We start from the raw sequence: 25,715 nt of genomic DNA on the forward strand, positions 1-25,715 counted from the left end.
GAGCCAAAAACTCACCTCAGAATTAATGGTTCATTCTCCGCCCCGATCTCTCTGACCTGCGGGACCAGACAAGGCTGCCCCCTATCTCCACTGCTGTTCACGCTCATCATGGAACCGTTCGCCCAAAGGATCAGACAGAACAGCTATATCAGGGGCCCTCACTCCAATCTGTCGCAGCATAAAATTGCCCTATATGCAGATGATGTGCTGCTCACGACCTCGGAACCCCGCACCTCATTACAACATACCCTATCCGAAATAGCCAGCTACGGCGAGGTCACTAGCTTCGCCATTAACTTTACCAAATCGGTGGCCCTGAGCATAGGTCTCTCCCCGGAGGAGCGGGAGGCCCTGATCCCAATGTGCCCAATTGTATGGAAGAGAAAGTCCATCCCCTAACTAAGGGTCCAGATCCCGGCAAACCCGAGGGACACATTTCAAGCTAATTTCCCCAAGCTCTTCAGAGAATTCCAGGATGACTTGAAACGCTGGGCATCTCAGGAAATGTCCCTGATGGGTCGCATTATGGCCTGTAAAATGAACCTCTTACCAAGATTACTCTATGCCTGTTCATCCCTCCTGGTAGCAATCCCAATGCCGGACCTAAATGAGTTACAGAAGAAGATGCTCCGGTTCATCTGGAAGGGCAAAAAAGCTAGAATCCCCCAGAAGACACTAAAAGGGGATGCAAGACTCAGGGGTCTGGGGGTCCCCGACCTGCAGGCCTACAGGGCAGCAGCACAACTAGCTCACGTTCGCGCCTGGCAAATAGCCTTCGACCGCCAGATGGGTGGAACTTGAGCAATCACGGCTCCCGCTCCCCCTCAGATTCCTTCCGCACATTCCACCCGCCCTCAGAGAACACGGGGAGGGCCTCCTGCAGGCAACCAAACACACGCTGGCCTCCTGGGACTGGGCGTTGAGACATAAGGGGATCCCGAGGGGACTGAGCCCCCTATCTCCAATTTCCCATAACCCAACCTTTTCACCCGGGACGCAGCCGCGAAACTTCCAGAATTGGATAGTGGGAGGCCTCGAAACCTTGGACCAACTATATGAGGGCGCCCTCCCCCGCACATTTGAGCATTGTAAGGAGCGTTTCCAACTTCAGGAGAGGGAAAGGTTCACATACTTTCAGCTATGCCACTGGTGTTCACACCCGGAAACCCTCCAAGCAGCCAGGCTCCCCCACACAGCCCTCGAACTAACCCTCAAGGACCTCCCATCCCAAGGCAGAATATCTACTCTATATAGACGATTTTCGGGGGACTTTCTGGCCACAAAGACCCGGGCTATGGCCCAATGGGAAGCGGACTTGGGACACCCGCTGGAAGACCAAGCCTGGGTGGACATTTGGACACAAACTCATGCAGCATCTACTTGCGTCACCAATAGAGAATGCGCGTATAAAACTCTACTGCGCTGGTACTACTCCCCTCTCAGGCTCCATCACATGAACCATTCCCTCGACGCCCTTTGCTGGAGAGGATGTGGCCGACCGGGCTCTTTCCTCCACATGTGATGGGCATGTCCAAAGGTCCAACAGTTTTGGAAACTATGCCTAGCGGTCATCGAACAAATCACCCGGACTCCACTCCCCCTCGAGCAATGGGCCGTTCTCCTGGGGACCCTGATCCCAGGGATTTATCCACGCTCTGGAAACAAAGCCAAACTACTGACCCAATGCCTCCTGGCGGGGAAAATAGTGACCATCCACTTCTGGAAAGCTCCGAAGGCCCCTAGATGATCCAATGGTGGGGGAAACTATGGGACATCTTGATTGCAGAAAAGGTGACAGCGGCAAAAGCAGGAATCCTCCACCGCTTCCAAAACATCTGGGCCCCCGTGCTGGAATATGATCAGAGATTCCCCGCTCTGACCTCCAAGCCCACTAATGCCTGGTGAGTCCTGGGGGACCACAACGCTACCTGAAAGGGGAAGCATAATCAAGGTGGACATAACGAAGCACAAACTTGTGGGAAACATACCTGTATCAAGGGCAGGGGAGGGCGACGGGTGGGGGGACGTTGAGAGGAATGAGTAAGAGCCATGCTACATGTTTTACTTATCGCAAGCTTGTTACCTTGCCTTGGTTTAAAATAAACATATTTAAATAAAAAAAGAAATGTTGCTTCTTACCTTTTGTTATGGGGACCATTCAATGCCTTATATGAATGAGTATCTAAGGTGATGATGGGAAGAAGGGAGAGAGGAGTGAGAGGCCCCTCCCCCCCTTTTTTCTTTTTTTCCCTTTGTTTTGTCGTCCTTTGTATGGTTAATGTTTGTTGGTGTGTTTTACAGACATTCTATTACTTTTGCTATTTACATAGGAAGATAATATCTTGATATATTGAAGGGCGGTGGTTTTGATATTCTAGATGTTGTTGATGCGGTAGTAATACAATGTTATTGATGTGTTAACTTAATTGTACAAACTTGTTACATCCTGTGTGATGGAACTGTTTGTTGATAAACTAATAAAAAGATTTTACAATAACAAATGTTGCTTCTACGGAGGATTTCAAGAAGAAATTGAAGACTTTTCTTTTCTCCTAGATCCAGCTAAATCAATCCCCTTTTAGTATTAATCAGACCAATTAGGCTTTATGTCTGTCATGTCATGGTCTGTTCTTTGTCTCCACCCTTAAGCCTCCGGTTATTGGGAGCGTGATACAAATTCATAAACATAAACATAAAATTGTGGCTGTAATACCGCAACCGCCACCTTACCGCACCGCCCAACTACAAGTTTGGCACATAGTTGGAGGATTCGCCTCCACCCATGAGCTGGAGGTAAATCCAACGGCTATCTGCCAAGTTTTGCCAGAATTACTGTGGCGAAATTTCAGCTGCAGTCATTCTGCCAAAAAGGCCCCATGGAGTCCAATGGACTCTGAAAAAAATGGGGACTTACACCGCCACCACCACTTGTAAATCTGCCGGACCAAGTGGCGATAATGTTAAATCCATTGAGTGGTATTCCTGCGGATTTACTGCCAGAATACCGCCCATGTCCTAATGAGCCTGACTGTCTAACCAAGATCAATGCACGGATAAACAAGGCAAACATAGATGGGAGGAGAGAATACATTTCCCTGGCGTTTTACCATATATCTATATAGGCGTGTATTTATTTCAAGGATTTTAGATTCATACAATGTAAAATGTTTTCTGACCCATGGCATGAAGTACTCTTACGGCTTTTTCCTTTAAAGTTAATGCTATTGTTTTCAAACCAGGGTCGGTTAACGGTGATATCCTGATTAAAATTGGCCATAGTTTCATGGCCCACCTTCTTGTACCAGCCTGTGGTTTCTTCAAAGAGATCATTGTTGCAGATCATATGGAGAGCAGCAACGAGGAGTTGAGGAAATGGCTGAAGAATGACCCTGATGCGATGGACTATGATGAAGCACTGAAGCATATGTGCGAGCTAGAAGGTGACAGGTAGGAATTCACGAAATATAAATAGTTTTCTTCCTTTTGTGCAATTGGGGGGCAACATTGTCAGGGGGGCATTTATTTCTGAATGTTTGGAAAAACTTTAATTCGTTTTGATATGAGCTGCCTTATTTTTTCAAAGCATGTTGAAAGTGGGAGTAGTGAAGCATTGGACCATGCATTGGGCATCATTGAAACTTTTAGCGATTTACCAAAGGTACATTTGCTAAACTCATTTCCCATTACTGCAAGAATACCACTTCACAAAGGAAGTTATGTCCTCCAGACTCTGAGGTGCTGTTAGTCAGCCTTATGTACCGCTTGGGACACGATTGAGGTTCCCAGGAATTTAATTCCACCACCAATAATTCCTCAATTGGTGTCAAAGTGGAAAAAATAACACCAGTCAAGTGTTAGAGGATTTTACTCTACTTTGGGGCTCAATCCGACTTTGGCAGAATTACAACTGAATTACCGCCAAATGGAATTACTGTTACTGCCACTTGGTCCCGTGGGTTTGCCACATGATAAAAAGTGGTGGTAGGTGGTGTAAATTCAATTTTTTATGAGTCCATAGGACTCTATGGGGATTTTATCAGAATTCGCGCTGGTGGTAATTACACTGATTTTGGCGGGGTAAATCCTTCACTTTCTGGCAAACTTGGAGTTTGGCGGTGCGATAAAAGTGATGGTAACAAAATTACTAAATTTAGAGGGAATCCCAAAGAATCCACCTTGGTGGTAGCTCTATCTTATCATGGGAAGTAGAAACTAATTTAAACAGGAGATAGATAGCTCATATTTACACAACAGTTACAATCATTAAACATAAACAAATTTATCACATTATAAAACACTGTATTAAAAAATACAATTCCCCAACTCGAGACAAAGCGTCGCCTATTTGGCTAAACAGGGATCTCAATAGATCGTGTTATTAGTAGTCTCCGAGGCTAAAATAATAGTCTCTAGATTGATATTGTCATTTAGTTGACATTTGTGCATTATCAATGGTTACTACATAAGCCATTGTGATGGTCTCGACATGTTTCAGTTCTCTTCAGGTGTGTACGGAACTTTCTTCAGGAGTATTGTCACTTGATATAGTTAATAACATACAATATATACTTTAAATCTATATTGCTGAAGTTTCCTCCAGCGTATTGTAAACAGTGTACACGCTGATTCTTGCGTAGTATAAAACCGTTGTAACTGGTCTAATCTGTGGAGTCGACTGAGGTAACAATCTTGAATTTAGCAAGGAAAGTCTTCTCTAGGTATGGTTTCCCTATTATGGGATAAACACCCTCGGCTGGTAGAGTCTCTATCTTAATAAGTTTAGGTATAGGATAGGTCCTGGTAGAAGGCAATAATCCCTCTCCTAGTCTTGGCTCTAGGTAGTTCTCTGTGAAGAGCGCTAACCTGGCGAGTAGTATATTGGTAAGTATGTAATTTTCTGATGGTCGTCCTTCTTTTAATGGGGGAGCCTAGTAGTTTCTTGTGCTCTGTGACGGGGTTCTCAGGTTCCAAGTGGTCCCCATGCACACTGGGGACCACACACTTGCATGGGCCTCATCACGAGTATGGCGGTAAGTGGTAAAATTGGAGGTAACAGGGTTGCCCCCCAATGATACTATTACGCCAAATTATGAGGTTTGGCTTTGAGTGGTAGATATACCTCCAGCAAAACCCTGGAGGTAAATCTTGCCACTCAACGCCAAAAAATCAGCAGAATTGCCACAATGATCGTGGGTGTAATTCTGCAACAGTAATTCTGCAGGAAAAGCCCCATTGGGTCCAATGGACCCTAAATAAATGGGGATTTACACCACTACCACCACTTGTAATGAGGCAGAAATTTCGCCTGACCAAGTGCTAGTAACTGTGAATCCGTTTGGTGGTATTTCAGAGGATTCACCTCTGAAATACCTCCAAACTCATAATGAGGCCCAATTATTCTTTAAATGGTCAGAATGATCAAGATATGAGTTTATATCCTCATTATCTTTTTCAGCATCTCTCTGAACATTAAGGAAAACATTGTCTGTACCTTTGCTCAAGTGTCCAATAAGATCCTGGCCCATGCCCAATCGCCACCAGCATCCCATGAAAAAGAAAAGACAGATCATTGTACACAATGACAATATAAGCATCAATCCAAATGAACTTATTGGTTTTGTCACTGGCATATTATTTCTTGTACTCTGAACCATTCTCATTATTTTTTTTTCAATTTTTTTATTCTTAGGCACCTTTATGAATTATTCCTTTTTACAACAAGAATTGCAAAATAATCACAATAATAATTCTGAAAATAATATGGCTGATTTTAGGGTTCCCAAGAAATGTAACAGTATCCACGTGTTATCTTACTAAATCTGAGTAAGACCGAACAATATAGGTAAAAACAGCATGCAGAAATGTGTGCAATGTTACAATTATGGGTAAAATGAAATGTTATATGTGTATGTTTTGTTGCTTTGTTTCTTGGCACACTGTTCCTTTTTCCTAACTAAAATTTTTCTGGAATTGCTGCAATATTCACTTCCCTTCGAACTTTGGAATGGCTGAAAAGTTCAGACATGTTCTTTATTCTGATAAGTCTTTGTTTTTGCCATTGGTAGCCAATCTTGTTGTCATTCGTGGGGCTTCTTCTCTTGCTTCACTGTCATTGGTTGGCACAGGGGTAGGGGTCTCTTCTTTATAGAGCTTTACGTCATTCAGATGCAGCCAGGCTCTTCTGTTTTTTTTTATTTAACTGCTGTAGGTGTGACCTCTTCTACTATGTATGGTCCTTCAAAACGGGGCTTATTCCAAGTGTGCACAAAGGTTTGAGCTAGTACCTGGTCCACTGGGTACAAACTAGGCAGTTTTAACAATTTTTTGAGATCACCAGTTTGGCTGTCTTCTTCAATCTTCTTCGAACCTTCCCTCTGATGTTTGATCTGTTGGGAAATAAAAGAAACACTTACAGTGATATTTGTTAAATAATCATGCATGTCATCCCCTAAAGCCTTTGCTACATTGTGGGTATCAGTTTCTGTTTGAGTGGGAGGAGCAAGGGTTTTTTTCATGTGACATCCAGTCACCAACTCATGGGAGTCAGGTGCTGATCTGAACCAAGCTGGTTTCTCAATGCGAACAAAGCAAGAGGCAGACAGTGTAGCCACTCCTTTTTCAGAGTCATTTTTAATTTGGCTATTCGTTCTTTAAGAAGTGTGTTTAATCCCTCGCAGATACCATTGGCTTGTGGATGATAAGCAGACAAAAGTGTATGTTTTATACCTAATAGAAGAACTATTTGCTAAAGCAACTAATTTACAAAATGCGGGCCATTATCAAACCACAGGACTTCGCACAAACCGCACCTAGGAAAAACCCCACGCACGTGGAACTTGGCAGCGCATGTGGCATCGGGGTTCGTGCATGGAACTGAACTGAACTGTAGAATAGATAACATATTAAACCTGTCCTTCATCATCATACACTGACCTGACAATTGCTCAACACTCTCCACTTCCAAATCAAAAATATTTGAGAAATATGCTGCTCTTTTGGCTTCAACGTCTGCGGCATCATTACTGCGAGACATCAAATCTGTCCTTTTAATATGGGCTAAGGACTTCACGTTTGCGATAGCCAATGGAAGCTTCAATACCTTAATAAGCTTATCCAATAGCGTCTCATGCTGCACTGGTGAGCCGTCTGTGTGGAGGAAAACCCTGCTTTTCCAGCGTCACATAGGCGGAGCCTGAGTACACTATCACTTCCTCATATCTCTGAACTGCGGCAATGAGCACCACTAATTCTGCAGCCTGTTCTGAACAAGGCGAAGGCAATCTCGCACTTGTCACTACCTCAAATTCACTATTCTTTTTTAGCTTCAGTGCTGCTGTCCCAGTATGCCCTTCGCCAGTCGTTTGAGGAATTTTTGAAGAACCATCAATAAAGAAAAAACCCCTTCCCTCTGAGGGCATTTACTCTAACATGGGGAATATCATCATAAAACTCAGTATACGTTGTGCAATCATGTACATAATCCTCTTTCCCTATCAACTCTGCTTGAAATGTTGTTGGATTCACTATTCTACACCTAACAATTTTAATTGCTGGATTACCTCATATCCTGATGCTGTTTGTGTAGTCAATGTACTTTTAGGTTTCTCTAAAATAGAAAATAGAAAGTGTTTGACAAATAACATCTTTGAACACCCCATTGTAATTCTTGCAGCCTCTACAGTTACAAAAGCGGCAGCAGCTAAAGCTTGTTCGCAATGCCCTTTCTTACTGGGTCTAAAATCCTGCTGTAGTAAGCTAATGGTTTGTGTCATTGTCCTAAAGTCGTCTTCTGTGTAAGGATTGATGTCATTACCAATCTTCATCATAATCTGGTATTTCTAGAACAGGCGCTGTGCAGATTTCCTTTTTTAATTCTTTAAATCCCTCAGTCATTTCCTCTGTCCATATTATATTGTTCTTGCCCACCCGTGCTTACTTGAGTCACTTTAAAAGTGGAAGAATAAATGTATTTTAATCAAAAACCAGGCTGTACAGTAGTTACATAGGCCTAGAAATTGTTGCATTTCCCTTACTGTCTCTGGTTTGGTAGTCTTCTGAATTGCCTCTGCTCTCTGATGTGTTAGTTGTCTACTATCTTGAGAGATAAAATGTCCTATGTACAGGACTTCTTCCTGACAATATTGGGCCTCATTACGAGGCTACCGCCGGTATTTAATTTTTTTCAGCAGCCATAAATGGCCAATTACTGAGTCATTATACCCTTGCTGGACCCGGTATTTGCCCATTCCTGGGCGCCGGGAAAAATTCTTCCCCATTCCCATTTGAGCCCTATATGAACAGTGCCGGTGCATCCAACATGCTGTGCTCGCAGGTACCGCTCTGCCCGCTAGGTCTGACCTGGCGGGCAGAAAGGCACCCGCGAGCACAACTCGTAGTTTGCCTGTCCCCCTTTTCTATGCTTGGGTCTATGGAAAAACCACATGCACCCTCTCTCTGTGTCTTTTCATTTTGTTCCCTTTCTTCATCTGACATCATTATACCCCAGTTTGTATGACTATCGTCCCTTTCCTCATCTTCAAGATCTAACCCATTTAAGGACAGGGCTCTATGATTGTATGTCATAATCTCATCCAATCTACTTCATGTAGCTTCTAATAGAGATCCTTGGATATTCCCTTTGCTTTTGTAACCATCCTTATCCCTAATTTACCTATATAAATCACCTATCCTTTTCCCTATACCTTCCGCCTCCTGCTCTTCAGCCCATGTCTGTATTCTTGGTATTCACTGCAACTCCCTACAGGACTGTTGTGATGCTCTCTTTTCTTCCCACCGGTCTCGTGCTTCAATTCGTACTATACATATGTTGGTAAGATAGTCTATTTCGTCATCTTTTTGTTCCCTGCTCCTTCTCATTTCTCATTCCCTTCTCTTTATCTCCCCTTTCTCTTCTTCCTCTGGCCTTCTTTGCAACCTACTTTCTTTCTTTCTCTCGGTTTCTATTTCACTGCGTTTCTTCTCCTCTATCCTGTCTTTCTCTTTCTTTTGTTCCTGTAACCTTTTTGTTCTTCCTTTCGCATCCTCTCTTTTCCCTTCTCCCATTTGTCTGCTCTTTCTTGTTCCTTTTCTTTCACTTCCCGTTCTTCTTTTTCTTCCCTTTCTCTAACAACATCAATACCCTTTCCGTCTAACTTGAGTAATATCTGTCCTACCATCCTTTCATTTTGCACCATGGTCCCTTCCTTGGCTCGGTCCTTCCCCTCTTTTCGTCTCTTAGCTTCCTCCTCTATTTCTATCTGTCTACCTCTTTGCTCATCGCAACCTTATGTTCATCGCGTGGGTACATATATTTACATTCCTTATTCTTAGTTTCTTCCATACTGTCTTCACTATTATAAGCGAGAGGTGCGAATGTTGGATTAACATACTCCGATGCTGCATTTAATTCCTTTAGCGCATACATTTCCTGTTTATCTTCCATCAGGGTTATCTTTTTTAGGACGAGAAAGAGGAGTTGAGGGCATTGCGTCCTCCTCTTTATGCTGATTGAGCATTCACTCCTCCTTCTCAGGCGGGTCTTCTTTCTCACTTTGCTACATCTTCCATAGCTCTAAAACAGCTAAACTTTTTTGTTGTTACTTCTTCCCTGTATTTGTAGCATGCAAATACATTATCATGTGTCGCAATACCATCTTTGATAATGATCCTTCTTGAGGCCACGGCATAAGTGTTTTATTTGTTGTGCCCTCTCAGCATGACATTTCCTCATTTTAGGTGTGTTCCTTGGTAGTATCCTGCATGTATGTAAAAGGGGACAGGTCGATTTCAACTGCCAATACTTACTTGGTTCTTAAATTTCTCACAACACAAAAATCAATTTGGGCAAGCACTACCAATTGGCACCTAGTAGCAAAAAATACCAATATTTTAACCAATTCTGCGTTCTGCTGTGTGCATTATTTTGTTTTGTTATGCTCTGTTATTCTGTTGATTTGTTCTTTTGTTTGGTTCCTTTTACAGCCTTGCTATTGAAGGCTCTTGCTCCCCACTTTTACCAAAACTCAGAATAAAGAACACCTTCCAGTAGGGAATGAGACCAAGAGTTTGTTTGTGTGAGTCATCAAAGTCTTTATATAAAATTCAGCATCCAGAGAACTCTGCTGCCTCAAGACTGCTCTGGCAAACAATACAAATACAAGGGGCCTCATTACGACATGTGCGGAATGGGTTAACGGGTCCTGCTAACGGATGCGGACCCATTAACACCATTCCGCACGATTACGAGGTCCCCTCACGGGACCCAGTAAGGACGCCTGGCAAAACCAGGCGTCATTACCGGGTCCCGCGGGGGGTCCAGGGAGCTAACAACGGACTGATCGTAATCGGCCCGTTGTTAGCTCCATCTCCCATTCCCATTGAGCCTTATGGGGGCTCAAATGGGAATGGGGGAGGTCCGGGCCTGGGTTCCCTGAGGGAGGAATTACCGGGCCCTACGAACTCGGAATGGCCCGGTAATTCCCCATTCAGGGAACCTGGTAAAGGAGCCCGGTTTGGCGGCAGCCGCTACCGCCAAACTCGTAATGAGGCCCAATATGTTTTAAAGGGTTACAGTGTCATCAGTGATGATTTCTATACAGGCTACAAGTTACGCTTTCATTGTTTAGAAAGAAGCTACACATATATTTCTGTATGGTCCCGCTCCACGGGATTGGCTGATGAATTGGCGGCAGGCCGGACATCATGTGATTCAGCTGGGCCGGTGAAGGTTAGGCCAGGTCGGAGAGGCGGCTGGTCCTTACTAGGCTAATCTACACACTTATTCTAGACATGCAATAAACAATGAGCATCAATATACCTTTCAGTAAATCTTAGAAGCCTATAAATTGTACATGTGTGTTTGCATTGTCCCACTTTGGGTCATTTGTGAGGTGAAGGGTGTGGCGGTCTTGACACGTGTTAGTTTAGGACAGAATATACTGTGGCAGGAGTTGGGTTTTATTGAGGGCACTCTAAGGTGGTCACCAAGGAGGGGTCATACTTCTGGTATATCAAAAGAATAGCTTTGTAGGGGCACAAGGTTGCCCAAGCAGTAATTTCCCATTGATGGGGTGAGGGGTGTAAGAACAGGTTTGTTGAGATGGATGGACAACAAGTCATGGTTCAGCTCGGTCACACACAGGACAGTGATCTCAGAGGAAGAGTGAGAAGAATACATTGTTTAATTGTAACATCTTGTCTCAGAGCATCTGTGAGAAAGGGACTTGGGAGGCTAAAGCACAGGAGGAAAAAGGTGGGGGCTGTTAGTGCTCGCTGTGCGCGGCGCTGCTGAGGGGAGAGGAGACTTCGTAATGCCAGAATACGGCCTAGTCCAAAGATCGAATCGAGGGCATACAAAATGGAGTCTAAGTGTGTCTTGCAATAGCCCCACCTCTGCTTCTTCCAGGGCCTTAACCCCCATGGCTGCCGAAGGGCGAAGCAGGCGTCCCCCACTAGTAAAAGAGCAAGTGGTCCCTTTCGCGTAGAATGTATGGGGGGGCTCAACCGGCACCCTCCTTCCTTACAGTATCCCCAGGGCGCGGCACATGACTAGGTGCCTTTATTTTTGCATTCATCCTTGATTTATATTTCATTTTTATTCACTGCCCTATTTTTCTTTATTTATATTTTATTGCTACTTGTAAGCCACGCTAGCTGGTGGGAGGGTGCCTAACCTCCTGAGCCCCAGGATCTCACTCCTGGCAGCCGTCTGTGTGTTAGTTTTATACTTGCACTCACTACAGTCTCTCTTCCCTGTCGATGAGGCAGGGGATTTGGGAGGGGCCTTTGCAATACTATGTGCCCTCATAGGCCCTCTGCGAATCGGAAGCGCAGTGCATGGACGCAGCGGACACCCACAAAAATCGCACCTAAGTCAAGCCCGTCTGTGCCCGTCCATGGCTGGTAATGTAATCCTGATGCCATTTGCTATTCCCATGACCATCTCCTTAATTTGGCCCCTCCGCAAACTGTGTTGCCAGGTAGGCTCTTTGAGCCAGATCGCACTATTCTCTTGCCTGGGAATGCTGATTCCTCATTGAAATGTCTTCGGTTGAATACCCGGTCACTGGGAGCACACTGTGCCCATGGCCATGTCCTTCTTTCTGACTATAAGCCAGATTTCTTTTGCATCACCGAGACCTGGTTAGGTGACACCTCCCCCCCTACCCGAGTACAGCTGCTAATGGCAAACTAATATTCTTCGCCATGACCGTCCTTCTCTGCACAATGGCGGGGGCGTAGCCATTATTTATATCTCTGGCTTTACTGGCAAATTGCTTGACCTGAATCATCACATCCAGATGGAAATGTTGCTTGCTTGCTTCGTACTCTCCCCTAGCTGCACTGCTTATTTTTTCCTTGTGTATCGACCCCCGGGAGTTGACTCCTCTTTCTGTGACAATTTTCTCCAGTTGGTGGCTGACTTGTATCTCCGGCACCCTCGCCTCTTGATCGTTGGCAATTTTAATCTTAAAGCCAATGACCACACTGATATTAAGCTACAAAGTTTTCTGACAGCAATGAACGATCTTGCACTGACCCAGCTTATGACTGACCCCACTCATAAGTTACGCAACACACTAGACCTCATATTCGCCCCTGCGTCAGAGGTTTTAGTGCTTTCGGCTATTTTGGTCACCAGGTCAGACCACTCCATTGTCCCTTTTTCTAGGGATCCCCTACCCATCAGCCCCCCTCAAATCCTCAATCCACCTTCAGGCGGGGGTAGAGGTCTGTATCCAGAGATATGATCACTGATCAAATTGGAACTTGTCTGACTGCTCTACCTCTATTGAATCTTGAATCTTTGCCTTCTACATTTACCTCTGTGGCTGATTTGCTAGCTCCTCTCATATGTTCTAGACCGCGAGCCCGGCCTTCTGAGCCTTGGTATTCTAACGAATTTTGGGCCATGTGCCTGGCAGTCAGGCATTCTGAGTGCAGATGGTGCCTCAACTATAGTGCTGTAGCAAAAGCAGCATTCCGGTATGCCTCCTGTGTGTACCACAGAGCAATTTTTTCAGCTAAACAGACCTATTTTTCTAATCACTTTCATCTCTTCCCTCGGTATCAATGGCTGCCTCTCAGGATCTTTGCAACTCTTTATCCCATTATTTGGTGAATAAGATTGAAAATAATACTTGCACCTGCATTAGATCTTCTGGCCTTTAGTCCACAGAGGCTTCTGCCTCGATTCTATCCCAGCCTAATAGAGCATTATGGTCAGCTTTTCCTGTTTTTACGGCCGAGAACATTACAGCTGCTATTCTCAAGCTCAAGTCAGCATCTCCTATGGACCCCATTACACTTCCTATTCTCAAAGACATTTTCCCTTAAATGGTCTCTTCTTTGAAGTTAGCCATACATAATTCCTTTCAGACAGGTACAATTCCTACCTGTCTGAAACATGCCACAGTGATCCCACTTTTGAGAAAACCTTCTCTTGGCCCTTCTATTCCTTCCAATTTCCTAACCATTTCTCTCCTACCATTTTTGATGAGGCTTCTGGAATTGTTGGTCTGTCCTCTCCTCAGTTCTTTTCTTGAAGAATCTCTCTTATTTCACCCATCACAGTCAGGTTTCCATCCAGGCCGGGGGACCATGAGTGTGCTGGTTTTGGTAGTGGACAATCTAGCAATTATGGATGACCATGGCGGTGTGTGAGTATTGGTCTTACTTGATCTCTCTGCCGCGTTTGATAACATTGATCATGCTATCTTGCTGGATCGTCTGTCCGGAGCCGGCATTGCCGGGACTGCCCTGGTTCTCTTCTTTTCTTTCGGATCATCACCAAACTCTGTCCCTTCCACCTTTCTGTTCTCAGGTTAAGGCCCTCACCTGTTGTGTTCCTCAAGGGTCCGCCATCTCGCCCATGTTGTTTAACATCTATGTTCAACCTCTAAACCTCTTAACATCTATGTTCAACCTTCAACCTCTGACCAAGATCATCCTATCCCACGGTTATTCATATTGTAGGGGAGGCATGATATCGCAAGTATGACACTGACACAAATGATACAATTTGTAAAACCTTTATTAACTTCGTGGGGTTTGGAAAAACTCCTACTTTGAAATAATAAAGAAAACAGACTTAGTCATGTCTGTCAAATCAAAATGGCCTATGCTAACAAAACCCAATGCCTTCCCTATCTCTTGTACAAAAAGTGTGTAAAGGACATATGTATCTAAAAGGAAAATCAGTGTTCGACAAAAAATAAATGTGGCTGAATCAGCTCTCCTCCTCATGTTTAGACAGCACGAAATAAGGCAGTATCTATTGGCAGGAGGACACACTCTGGCTTTAACACTGAAACAGTTTAGAACGTGGTTCGAGGCCTGTCTGACCTTCCACGTCAAAGGCTCTTGTTCCAGTCTTCTCCCAATAACCAAACAAAAGGTTCACACCGGTCCCCCTTTGTCGGGCTCAGCCCTCTTAAAAAAGAAAACACAAGTTCAACATTGGTCAACCTCGGCTGGGCTTAGACCTTTCACAGATCAACGTTGGTCCCCCTCTGCCTGGCTCAGACCTTTCACAGTTCAACGTTGGGCCCCCTCAGTTGGGTTCAGACCTTTTACAGTTCAACGTTAGTCCCCCTCAGTCGGGCTCAGAACTTTCAAAATTCAACGTTGGTCCACCTCTGTCAGGCTCAGACCTTTCACGGTTCAAAGTTGGTCCTCCTCTGTCGGGCTTAGACCTTTCTCAGTTCAAAAACACTTGCCGGGGATCCCTTCCTCGAGCCTTATACCCTTCGGATCTCCTTCAGTCGGGCTCAGACCGCTTTTTGGATGTCAAAGTCTTTCAAATGAGCAGGACTCCCTTTGCAGACCACTTCAACTTCGAATTCATTGTTCAGCTTTTCCTCTTCCCTTCTCTTGGGGTTAACTTTGTTCACTTTCGCTTTTACAGTTCATTCACTTTTATCATCTTAAACAATGCACCTTTCACAAAGACTTTCGAGTGGGCTACTCCTTTTCGCTGGCCCACTCCATTACTGAGTATCGCTAATTCCACAGTTATTTTCACTTTAAAGTTCATTCACAGGTCTGCCTTTCCTCGCATCTCATCCACACACGTGCAGCCTTCACTTGCAATATATTGTTGCAAACATCAATCTTTATCTAGCACACACCGGTCTCTCAGGTCGCTTGTCAACTCACCGGCTGTGCGCTGTTCTCTTTGGCTTTTCCGATTTCCAATTCACAAGTGAAGGTTAGTACCACAGGCATGGCCTCGCCTCCCCAACTCTGTTGTTCACCCAGAAGGGTTGCTGGCGTCCCTAAAATACAATGCAGTCTTCGATATTGGGATCTGGCCTTCTCCACATGTCTTTTGCGGCCTTGTGCAGGCAACAACCTCCTGTAGGGAACTCTTGGGGTTTTCAACCCCATCTCTCGTCCCCTGGTCTGTCACTCTGCTCCAGTAGGTTTGCCTTCACCTTGGAAGTTCTGCTCGTACTCATGTTCCACTCTGCTCAGAGTGTGCCTATAGGATCCGTCTTCATCTGTGTGATGTAAGGAAGGCATGGTATCAAAGTGAGACCTCCACAAGTGATCACAGTTCAAGGGTATTTATTGAACTTTATCAGGGGTGTGAAAAACGCTTATCTAAACCTAATTCTAAGATGGGAGCAAGCTACGACCATCAAATAATAATAATACAGTTCCAGTGGTGTCTAGTCAAATAAAAAGGGCCTATACTAAAAATAAACCATTGCTAATCCTTAACGCTATGCTACAAAATAGTGCAGGATAAAGTGTTCATAAAATGATTACGCAGGACGTTTAGGCCATTGGCCTCCCATCCCCAGGGTTTTAGCACGGGACATGGCGGGTCACTCGAGCACAGCACACTGTTGGGCTTCTTCGGCAAGAGGTCAAAGTTTCTTTTAGCAACATCAGGGCCTTCTGTGCCCACGTCTCTTTCATTCAAAGTCTCTTTCTTCAGAGGGCCTGATGTTCTAGAAACAACAAAGAAAAGTTCCTTTCCAAATGTTCAAGTCGAGCAATTAATTCTTCAACCGGGGATCCCCCTGAGCTAGGCACAGATGCTTCTTTCACAATTAGCCTCCCTCAGTCGGGTTCGGATCAGCTTTCATTTGCAGCTATACCTCAGTCGGGTTCACATTTGCCTCAACAATATCTTTGCGGGTGAGTTTTACTGTTCACCCAGGATCCCCCTGAACTCTTATTCCCAAGAGCCCTTTAAAACGAGGTAGCAATACTCAGAGGTGGATGGGGATGCAGAAGTTACTCAAACATCAATAATCAAAACGACTCAGGAAGTTTGGCAAAGTGCGTTTCTGTTTTAATATCAGTTATCTAAAACAGGGAGTACAACGGGCATCATCCGACGCCACACAGCTTGATCTCAAAGCATTTAAGAAAAAACAGTTCTTTTATAACAAAAATTCATCACTGCTGACATCATATTACGTGGCAAAATGTATGGGCACCCGTGGTTGGCTTTCCGTGATCATCTAGGTATATGTTCTATGTACCCACTGGTTATGATTGGGTACTTAAGTCAGGTGGGCATCAGAACCCCCGCCCCAATAACTGGTCACTATTGTCATCACTAAATACACGACGATTCATTGGATCTTCATATTATAAGGCTTTTCATTATACAGCCCACTATGATTGTTTGGCACCCTTGTACCCTTCTGGAATATTCCTCACGCTAGCAGCACGCAGGCTACCATTATAGGTGCATGGAAACTTAGCATGATCATGCTTCCCCTCCAATTTACCGACTATCTGTCAACACTCGGTCAAGTTGCCAGACAATTAGCTCTTGAACTTGGCCTTGTAGCTGTGGACTTCGTCTGGGAAATAAAGGGAGTACAGCTTCACTCCATTCTTCAGTTTCGGTACAGCCTGACCCAAGCTATGTTGATTTGCCCCATGTGACTTGAAAACCACTCTTTGAGCCTTTTACAGCATTTAGTCCTTTTAAATGATGACCCGTAGAAACCTTTACTGTTTTCTCGCACTGTTTCAAACAGGAAGGTGTTCCTTTCTCACATTCGCTGTAACTTTCTTGACAGGCATCAGTTTCATTGTGGTCTTATCTACTTGGTTCTGGGCCTACCCCATCGTCTCTGAAACTTGCCATGCCATCAGGCATTTCCAACTGCGCCACACATTTGAAAGTCTTTTGCTTGATCATGAATTTTCAGGCCTGCTGAAATGCGTGTGGAACATCCAGGTTATATACATTCCTTTGTATATACATTGGCGCATCACCGCAATCTAATTCACTATGTAGCCAGCCTTATGAATACTTTTCCCTACTTGCGTTTCAAGCAACTGTACACGTGTAAACTGATTTACATATTCTTCAGTGTTTCTGTAGACTGAGCATCTTCATCTCAAGCCCAAAATGTTGCTCATCCATTCTTTCATACTTAGAGAATACTGTTATGTGTCTCCTCTCCATCCAGCTTTTAGATATGTCAACTCCTATATCATGTGACGTCATCAGGCTCCTTTGTGTGTTCAAATGCAATTTTCTTCTGGCACTTCATTCAAAAGAGTGCTATGTCTCTGTCCATTTAGATAGGGTTTCCTTAATGGATATCTTGTCTCGAAGGTTCTCTGCGGGATTGGTGCTCCGACTGGAACTGCACATGTCGTCATCTCTGGTTCCCAACATATAGGCAACATAGGGGCAGAGCTTGGAGAGAGGATGTCTGACTGTACCTCTACACTAACCCCTCTGGGTGATTCATTGACCACTTCTTTATCAATCTTTACATCAAGACATCCTCATCTGAAAAACTGTTTCTTTGTGACCCAAATCTTCACGACTCCTTTCAAGCCTCCTGCTGATTTCACATGCTCATCAACGCTCCATGTCATAAGGGTGCAGTGTCCAGTAGGGCTACAGTAGATCCATCTTCCCACATACTTCTTCCGATGTCTGGAATACAGAAACTTTGTACCTTCAGGTGCGTGTATGCTGGCATTTACGTAGTCTCTGATCTCTTTGTCTGTCAATTCTTTAGTCATCCATCCTGATTCAACATCAATCATAGTCTTCATTCCTACAGCTTTCTTCGCAGTCTTCTTACATTATGAGATTATTATCCTAATCATACAGAATCCAAGCATGATCCTCAGCAACATGGATCCAAGAAACTTGAGCATGTCTACCATCCATTGTGGAACCCAGGAGAAAACTGCACCAAACCAACTGTCATCAGCAATGTCTTCTATTTCATCAATCATCTGGACATGTAGGTCTGTCAACATGGATATTGCTTCTGTCAAGGTAACATTCTCGTCCACATGAGAAGGTATGAATGTGCAACATGATTCTCCAATTTTAGCACAAACACCTCCATCAATAGCTGTAATCATATACAAGACATATCTGTTCTGAAGAGTCATCAGTATTATGTCTCTCAGCTCTTCCTTGATTGCATTAAATCCTTTTATAGTAGTCTTGATTGTCTGCAGGAGTTCCCATCTGGTTATCTGCAACCATTTAGTATTTGCATCCGTCTGGATCCTGGCATGAAGATTATTGTAATTATCGATGAGGTCTTGCTGAACAGCCTATGTTCATATGGAATTGAGTCAAAAGCCTCTATTGATTTTGCTGAGAAATAGTTCTCCCTCGTCGGTCCGCTCAAAGGTTCTGCAGACCTCTTCTTCCTTAGATGTGCATCTGCTTTCGGTAATTCACCAATGTTCAGAACACTTTTCGGAATTACCAATGCTGGAACATGGACATTCACTATAGAAACCATTCCTCCCCAGTCGTTGGGCAGCTTTATGTAAGCTCTGGATCCACAAGCCCAGCAGTGATCCATTATCACTGCTGTCCCAGAGCTTATTCCTGGCACATCAAAGATTCGTCCACAGTTCTGGTTTTCTCCCATTTTTCTTGTGCCATTATTTCTGTAGTACAGCTTTGCACTTTCCATGGGCACTATCTGCAGAGGCCCTCCTTTGTCTTCGACCCATGTCAGTAATTTAGCAAGTCTTGGCCATAAAGGTTTGCATCCATTCTGTACAATGTCAATGGTCAATTTGTAACGACCAATAACTACCCATGCTCTGCAGATTACTATACCTTCTTCCCAGCCATCTGGAGAGAGTACTGATCCCCAGATCTGCATTTGGTCTCTTTCTTTCCATCTTCAAATTTCTTCTTTAGTTTTTCCTGGGCTTTGCAGTCTTCTGTTCACTTCCCATCTGATTCCAGCTCCTTTCACTCCTTATCACTTGATTCTTAGTGTGGGCTCTTGCTCTGGTCTTTGTGTCTTGCACATAGTCATCTTCATCTGGATCTGTCCATTCAGTTCCCCATGCTAAATAAGCTGTTCGGCCCATAAACTGGCCTCTCACTTTACAGAGTGCTATGTGAGACAAGCGGTGTGCTGTTTGGACATCTATTTCGATGGCTATGAAGACCTTGGATTTCCCCATACTATAAGGAAGGAGTGCACAAACATAGCAATCCACCTCAAACGTCCTCTTTCCCACCTCTTTCATATGCTGATACCAAACATTGTTTTCCTAAGTGTGCTGTGCTGTTTAGATAATTATTCAATTCATAATCACCTTCTGGTGCATATCTCATGGGTCTCCTTTATGCCACAGGTGGCTCAATGAGTATACCATGCAGCATATCAGCATAACATTTCCTCACTGGAGATATCATAGGAACATTAGTCAGTACACTTGGTGTCTTTACATGTACTACTGGCACAGGGTTAGTTACAGAAGACTTTTTCTTTTTTTCTTCCCTTATGATCTGTATTTGGTGTTCAGTAAGAATTCCCAAAAAGCTCTTCCCAGAATAAGGATGCTTAGTACCATTTACCATAGAGCCAGGTCCCCCCACATAAGCTCTTGGAGCAGGAACCATCACATAAGGCTTAGGATCTCTTACAATTTGGACTTCTACCTTTTCTTTAGGAGTAGGGTAAACAAAAGGAATTCTCACTTTTTAGGATCCATAACATATGCAACATGTATGATCAAGATTAAAATGATGACAACAAATATTAAGCAGGCATAAACCATGCACCAGTAGAAGATGCCCCACCAATGTGAAGATGCTGATCGTTGTCGTCTCACCCCCTCTGGAATAATTAAGTGGCTTATGGACTACATGATTTGCCTTTAATTAACTTTTAAGGAAAGAAAAATGCTTTATTCAGGCAATCTCTTAACCATTGCGACAGCTGCTGTATCTTCTCCACAGGTTGCATAAGCAACTGGCTGATCACTGGACAGTTAACAAGCTTCTGACAGCAGCAAGTGTGATCGCTTCAGGCACATAATAAAGGACCAACACCAACAACTCTGGAGTATTCTCTTTCGGTGACATCATTCACTAATTCATGGAGAAACGTGGTACAAACGATTAATCTGTTCCATAATGTGGTGTAACAATTGATTAAGGGCAAGCTGATTCCTTGGATCTTTCAGCAATGTACAGACTTCAGTTTACCTACCAACAAGATGCGGGCGTTGTTCAATCAAGAAACATAAGACCATACTGCATAGTTTATGAGCATTATCATTAGACAGGATCATTGGTCGAATGACACAGGATTAAACTTAACCTGCTGCAGGACCACTTCGATTTCACCGTTCAATATTTACATGCTACAGGGGCACCAAACAGAGACCTTTGAGTGAGCACCCACGTGGTGCTGTCCCATTCTGTACCTGGTACCTATTTTGGTTTCAAAAAAGTTAAATCGCACACAAGTTCTTTGTTCATACAATGTTGCTGCTTGCAACTTTGAGCATAACACAGTCTGCTATTAGTTTCTCCCAACTCACCGGCTGTGCTGAACTCAGCGTTGCTTAGCTGTCAGAGTCAAGGACTGTACCACGGTGGCAATCACTTCTCCCTGCCTTGGCTATCAATGAGGGAGGGCCCTGTGTACCTTTGACACACGCTACACCATTCATCAGCTGTAATTCCTGCTCTTATGTTTCTTCTTCCTTTAGGCTTCTTGAAAGTTGCGATCCTTTCTTGAATAGGGCAAGAGTAATTCCCTCCTTTTCGTCCTCTCTGGTCTCGCTGCTTTCCTCCTCGGTTTAAACTGCCATCCCAGAACAGCTGCTTCCTCATGCATTTGGCCTTTCTCAGAGTGTGCTTTCGTGCTCCGCCTTTTATCTCTGTGGGGAAGTGTGAATGAAGTCAGGTGTGTGTAGTTATCAGTAATTGCATGACTGGGCCTTACCCTTGTGTTGGGACATGTCAGGTATACGGCTCTGGTGTTAGTTCGTTATCACTCACAATGAACTGCCTATGAGAAAGTGTTTGTGTTGGAGGGGTGAGGGGTTGAGTCTCTAGATATCCTACCTGGTAGGATGGGGAAAAGGTGTCATAAGAAAGGAGATACCACGTCTCACTCTTCGGTGTACCACTTCCACACCCCGAAGACAGAAAAGGGGGGATACCGCATCTCATCATTGGCTGCATCACCCCCACTTCCCAAAGTCCTCCCACACTGGTGCACCCCCAGGGTCTGGGTCCAAAGGTGATGGCCGTGTCCTGACCACTTGGGAGAGATTTCCAGGAACTGGTGGGTTAGACACCCTCTGGTTTCTCACATACCCTTCCCCATGCGATGTAGCCGCATCTGTTTCAAAGGGGAACCAGGAAAGGAAATCGAGGTTCCTGTGTTCTTTGCCTTTTCGATGTTCCACGGCAAAACAGTAGGGGTTCAGGTCTAAAAACCATCACATGACTCGAGGGTTAGAGTCCGTTTGCTGACTTATCCATACTAAAGGTAAGTGGTCGGTGACAAGTGTGAACTTCCTCCCTAAAAGGTAGTATCTAAGATGGACAATTGACCATTTGATGGCAAGGGCCTTCAATGCCAATGCAGAGTAGTTATTTTCACATGGGAAGAGTTTACGACTAGTGAATAGGATGGAGTGTTCTAATCCATATAATACGTGCGATAAAACTGCTCCTAACCCTGTGAGAGAGGCATCAGTTTGTAACACAAATTCTTTGGAAAAGTCTACTACTTTTAGGATTGGGTTCTGACACAAGGTTTGTTTTAGGTTATTGTAACATGCCTCATACTCATCATTCCAATTAATATTCAGAGGTCCAGCATTTCTTAGCTTGTCTGTTAATCTGGCTGTTTTATCTGAAGATTTCGGGATACACCTACAGTAATAACTGGTCAATCGTAGGAATACCATGAGGTCTCTCTTGTTCTTGGATGTGGGGACATCTAGGACGGCTTTCACTTTTTCTTGTTGGGGCTTGACACTGCCATTCTCTACAAAGAAGCTTAGGTATTTCACAACCCATTGAGCCAGTTTACATTTGGATGGATTAGCAGTTAAGCCAGCCTCTCTGAGGGTTTTCATAATAGTGGACAGATCTAAAAGATGGTCTTCCCAGGTTTTACTATAAATTAATTTTTCCTCAATGTAGGCCCCACAGAAATCAGAATAGGGCTGTAATATCCTGTCAATAAGTCATTGGAAAGTGGCTGGGCCACATGCAGTTCAAAAGTGAGGATTTTTAATTGGAATAGTCCCATTGTTGTTGAGAAAGCTGTCTTTTCTTTTTCATGTCCATGTACTGGGACCTGCCAATATCCCCTGGTTAAATCTAGGGTTGACAGAAAGGCATCATTTCCAAGCTTATCTATTAACTCATCGATGTGTGGAACAGGATAGGCATTGCAAGCAGAGATGACATTAACCTGCCTGAAGTCTATGCAAAACCTCCAAGAATGATCAGGTTTTGTTACCAGAAAAATAGGGGAGGATCATGGACCTGAAGAGGGTCAATAATGTTGGCCTTCAGCATTTTTTTAACTTCCTCAACCACTATTTGCTTTCGTGCTTCTGGGAGTCTATATGGTTTCAAATTGAACACTTTTCCCTTTGGAGTTCTGATATAATGATTTCTGTTTAGATAGTTCTTGGGGAATAAGTTCAGAGTTGTCTATCTCCTCAGGTACCAAACAAGACAATATAGAGGCGTGGCGGCTGAAGGATTTTCTTTCCACTCCTTTAAGAGATTTACGTGGTAGAGGTGGGTATTTTGCTTTCTATCAGGTTGGGCTATTTAATAGGTACAGGTTCCTGTTTGCTCCAGCACCTCATAGGGCCCATGGCACTTTGAGACACGTTTATTTTCAGGGGTAGATAAGAGGACTAATACTTTCTGTCCTACTGAAAAAGATCTTAAATTCACCTTCTTGTCATAGGTGGATTTCTGTTGGGCTTGAGCTTTCTTCATGTGAGTGTGGACTAGACTCTGTATGAGTTTCATGTGCTCTTGCAATCAGGTAGCTGTCTGCGAGAGAGGAATGGGGGCCTCTTCTCTCTCTTCCCAAGTTTCCCGGAGCCTGTCTAAGACATTTCATGGTTCTCTACTGTAGAGTAGTTCAAAAGGGGAGAATCTGGTGCATGCCTTAGTGGTCTTTCTTACTGCAAATAGGGCCCATGGGATCATGCGGTCCCCAGTCCTATCCATCCTCATCTACCAATTTTCTCAAAATAATTTTAAGGGTTTTGTTAAATCTCTATTCGTCCATTTGGGGGTGGTAAACTGAGGTTCTTAAGGTAGCAATGTGTAATAATTCCTTGAGTTCACCCATAAGCTTACTCATGAAATTGGATCCCTGATCTGTCAGAATTTCCTTGGGGAAACCAACCCTAGAAAAGAATGGTAATAGGTGTATTAAAATGTGCTGGGTTGTATTGTTCCTCATGGGAAAGGCTTCTGGGTACCGCGTAGCATAATCAAGGCTTACAAGAACATATTTATTACCCAGTCTAGATGTTTCCAACGGTCCAATGATATTGATCCCAATTCGGGAGAAGGGGAAATCTATTATTGGTAATGGGTTAAGAGGGGCAGGTAAGGGAATATGTGAGCTGGTTTTCTGGTATATTTCACATGTCTGAATGAAGTTCTTATGTCGGTGTGGATACCTGGCCAGTATTTCCCACTGCTGTTAGCTTGGGTTTTAGACTGTCCCAAATGTCCCCCTGTCAAATGAGTGTGCAATCCCCAGCACGATCTTGCGATGGGTTTTGGGTATTACTGTCAGGTAAGTCAGGTTTGGCTATGGTTTCTGATTCATCACAAGATCCAAACACCACCTCCTCCTCTTTACCTGTATCTTCTGAGGATGATTCCTGCCATTTTCCTTCTTTCTGCGTTCTTTATGTCTCTTCTTGAAGAGGTAGGGTCTCCCTCGAGAAGAATCCACTCTGCCGCTGTGCCAGTGGAGGCAAGCAGAAGGGGCAGAAAAAACCTCTCCTTTCCGATGGCTTGGGTGGCACAAAGAGGATACCCGGGCAGGTGGTATGGCACAGAAAAGTTCTGGTCAGGTGGCAAGGAAGACGGTGAGTAGATGTAAAAGTCCAGGTAAAGTATCTTGAAAACAGTCAATGGGTCTGCAGTGGATGGCGGAAGAGACCGTCTGAAGGACGATATGCCACCAGAGGAGGCAAGGCAAGCAAGGGCGGACGTGGAATGGCGGGATCCAAGGTCTCCAGTAACCGGGGAAGAAGGGGCAGCCTGAAGAAAGACAGAGAGCAGAAGAGATCAAAGATGAGAAAAGAAAGCCTAGCCGAAAGGAGGGAGGGGAGAGAGAGAAGGGCACAGGAGGGGTGCATGCCAAAGGTGGCAGGCGAAAAAGAAAACAGAACGAGACGAGACCCGGAAAGCGGAGGAAGCGAGGTGGAAACGAAGGCAAGAACCGCTAAGGTAGCGAGCAAGGAAGTGAGACCAAAAGGCCAAAAAAGGCTGAACAGGCGAGAAAAGCACTAGTGTGTAAACCCGAAACAAAGTGAAAGTGTTGCAACGCAACGCGAAAACAGTGGCTAAATAGGCAAAGGAAAGGAACAACACCATGAACAGAAAGGCTAGACCAAGTAGCCAGGAAGTGATGAAAAAACAAAGCAGAACATCCTAATGGCAGAACAGCTGCCACAAGTGCCAGATGACAGTATACCCCCTGCCCATGAAAGCCCCCCCCCCCCCCCGGCTTCCTGGGATGGAGCCAGTGGTACTTCCGAACCAAGACAGGGGCATGAACATGAGTCAGCGGCTCCCAAGAGTCTTCCGAATGGGGAAACCCCTTCCAATGGACCAAATACTCCAGACAACCCTTCCGGTACCTGGAGTCCAGCAGCTGTGCCACCTCGTATTCATCAGACGGTACTGCCACTGAAGCTCGGTTCCGCGGACAGGAACAGAGGTAGGGATCCACTAGATGCTCCTTCAGCAAGGAAGAGTGGAAGACTGGGTGGATGTGTCTCATGTGACACGGTAACTGCAGGCGAAAAGCAACAGGATTGACCTGTTCATGAATAGGGAAAGGCCCCAGATAAAGTGGAGACAGCTTGGAGACCCGCAACCAGCGAGGAAGAAACTTTGTTGAGTGCCAAACCTTGGTCCCCTTGTCCCACGTAGGTGATGGTTGATGGTGAGTATTGCTTTGGGAATCGTACCGTTTACGAGCCTCCATCAAGCTCTCAGTAGCGGTTTTGTGTGCAACTGTGATACTGGCTAGGGCGGTGTCCACGGAAGGAACCGATGAGCCCTGCAAATTCCCAGGTAGGAAGACACGAGGATGATAGCCGTAGGAACAAACAAAAGAACTGAGCGTAGTAGGACTCTGCTTAGCGTTGTTGTAGGTGAATTCTGCAGTTGGTAGTAGCTCTACCCAGTTGTCTTGTTGGTCATTGGTGAAACAATGTAG

At 44.5% G+C, this 25,715-nt stretch overlaps 1 protein-coding gene across 1 annotated transcript in view; it reads left to right on the plus strand.

Moving 5' to 3' along the window:
• LOC138489601 (indolethylamine N-methyltransferase-like) overlaps positions 1 to 25,715 on the plus strand; it is a 177,056-nt gene that overhangs the window by 134,598 nt on the left and 16,743 nt on the right. The window contains exon 2 of the mRNA XM_069617307.1: positions 3,240 to 3,447. Coding sequence (XP_069473408.1) covers positions 3,240 to 3,447 — 208 coding nt within the window. The remainder of the gene's footprint in view (positions 1 to 3,239; positions 3,448 to 25,715) is intronic.

Source organism: Ambystoma mexicanum, chromosome 9 (genome assembly GCF_040938575.1).
Source record: "Ambystoma mexicanum isolate Mex_15411 chromosome 9, UKY_AmexF1_1, whole genome shotgun sequence".
Taxonomy (NCBI): Eukaryota; Metazoa; Chordata; class Amphibia; order Caudata; family Ambystomatidae; genus Ambystoma; species Ambystoma mexicanum.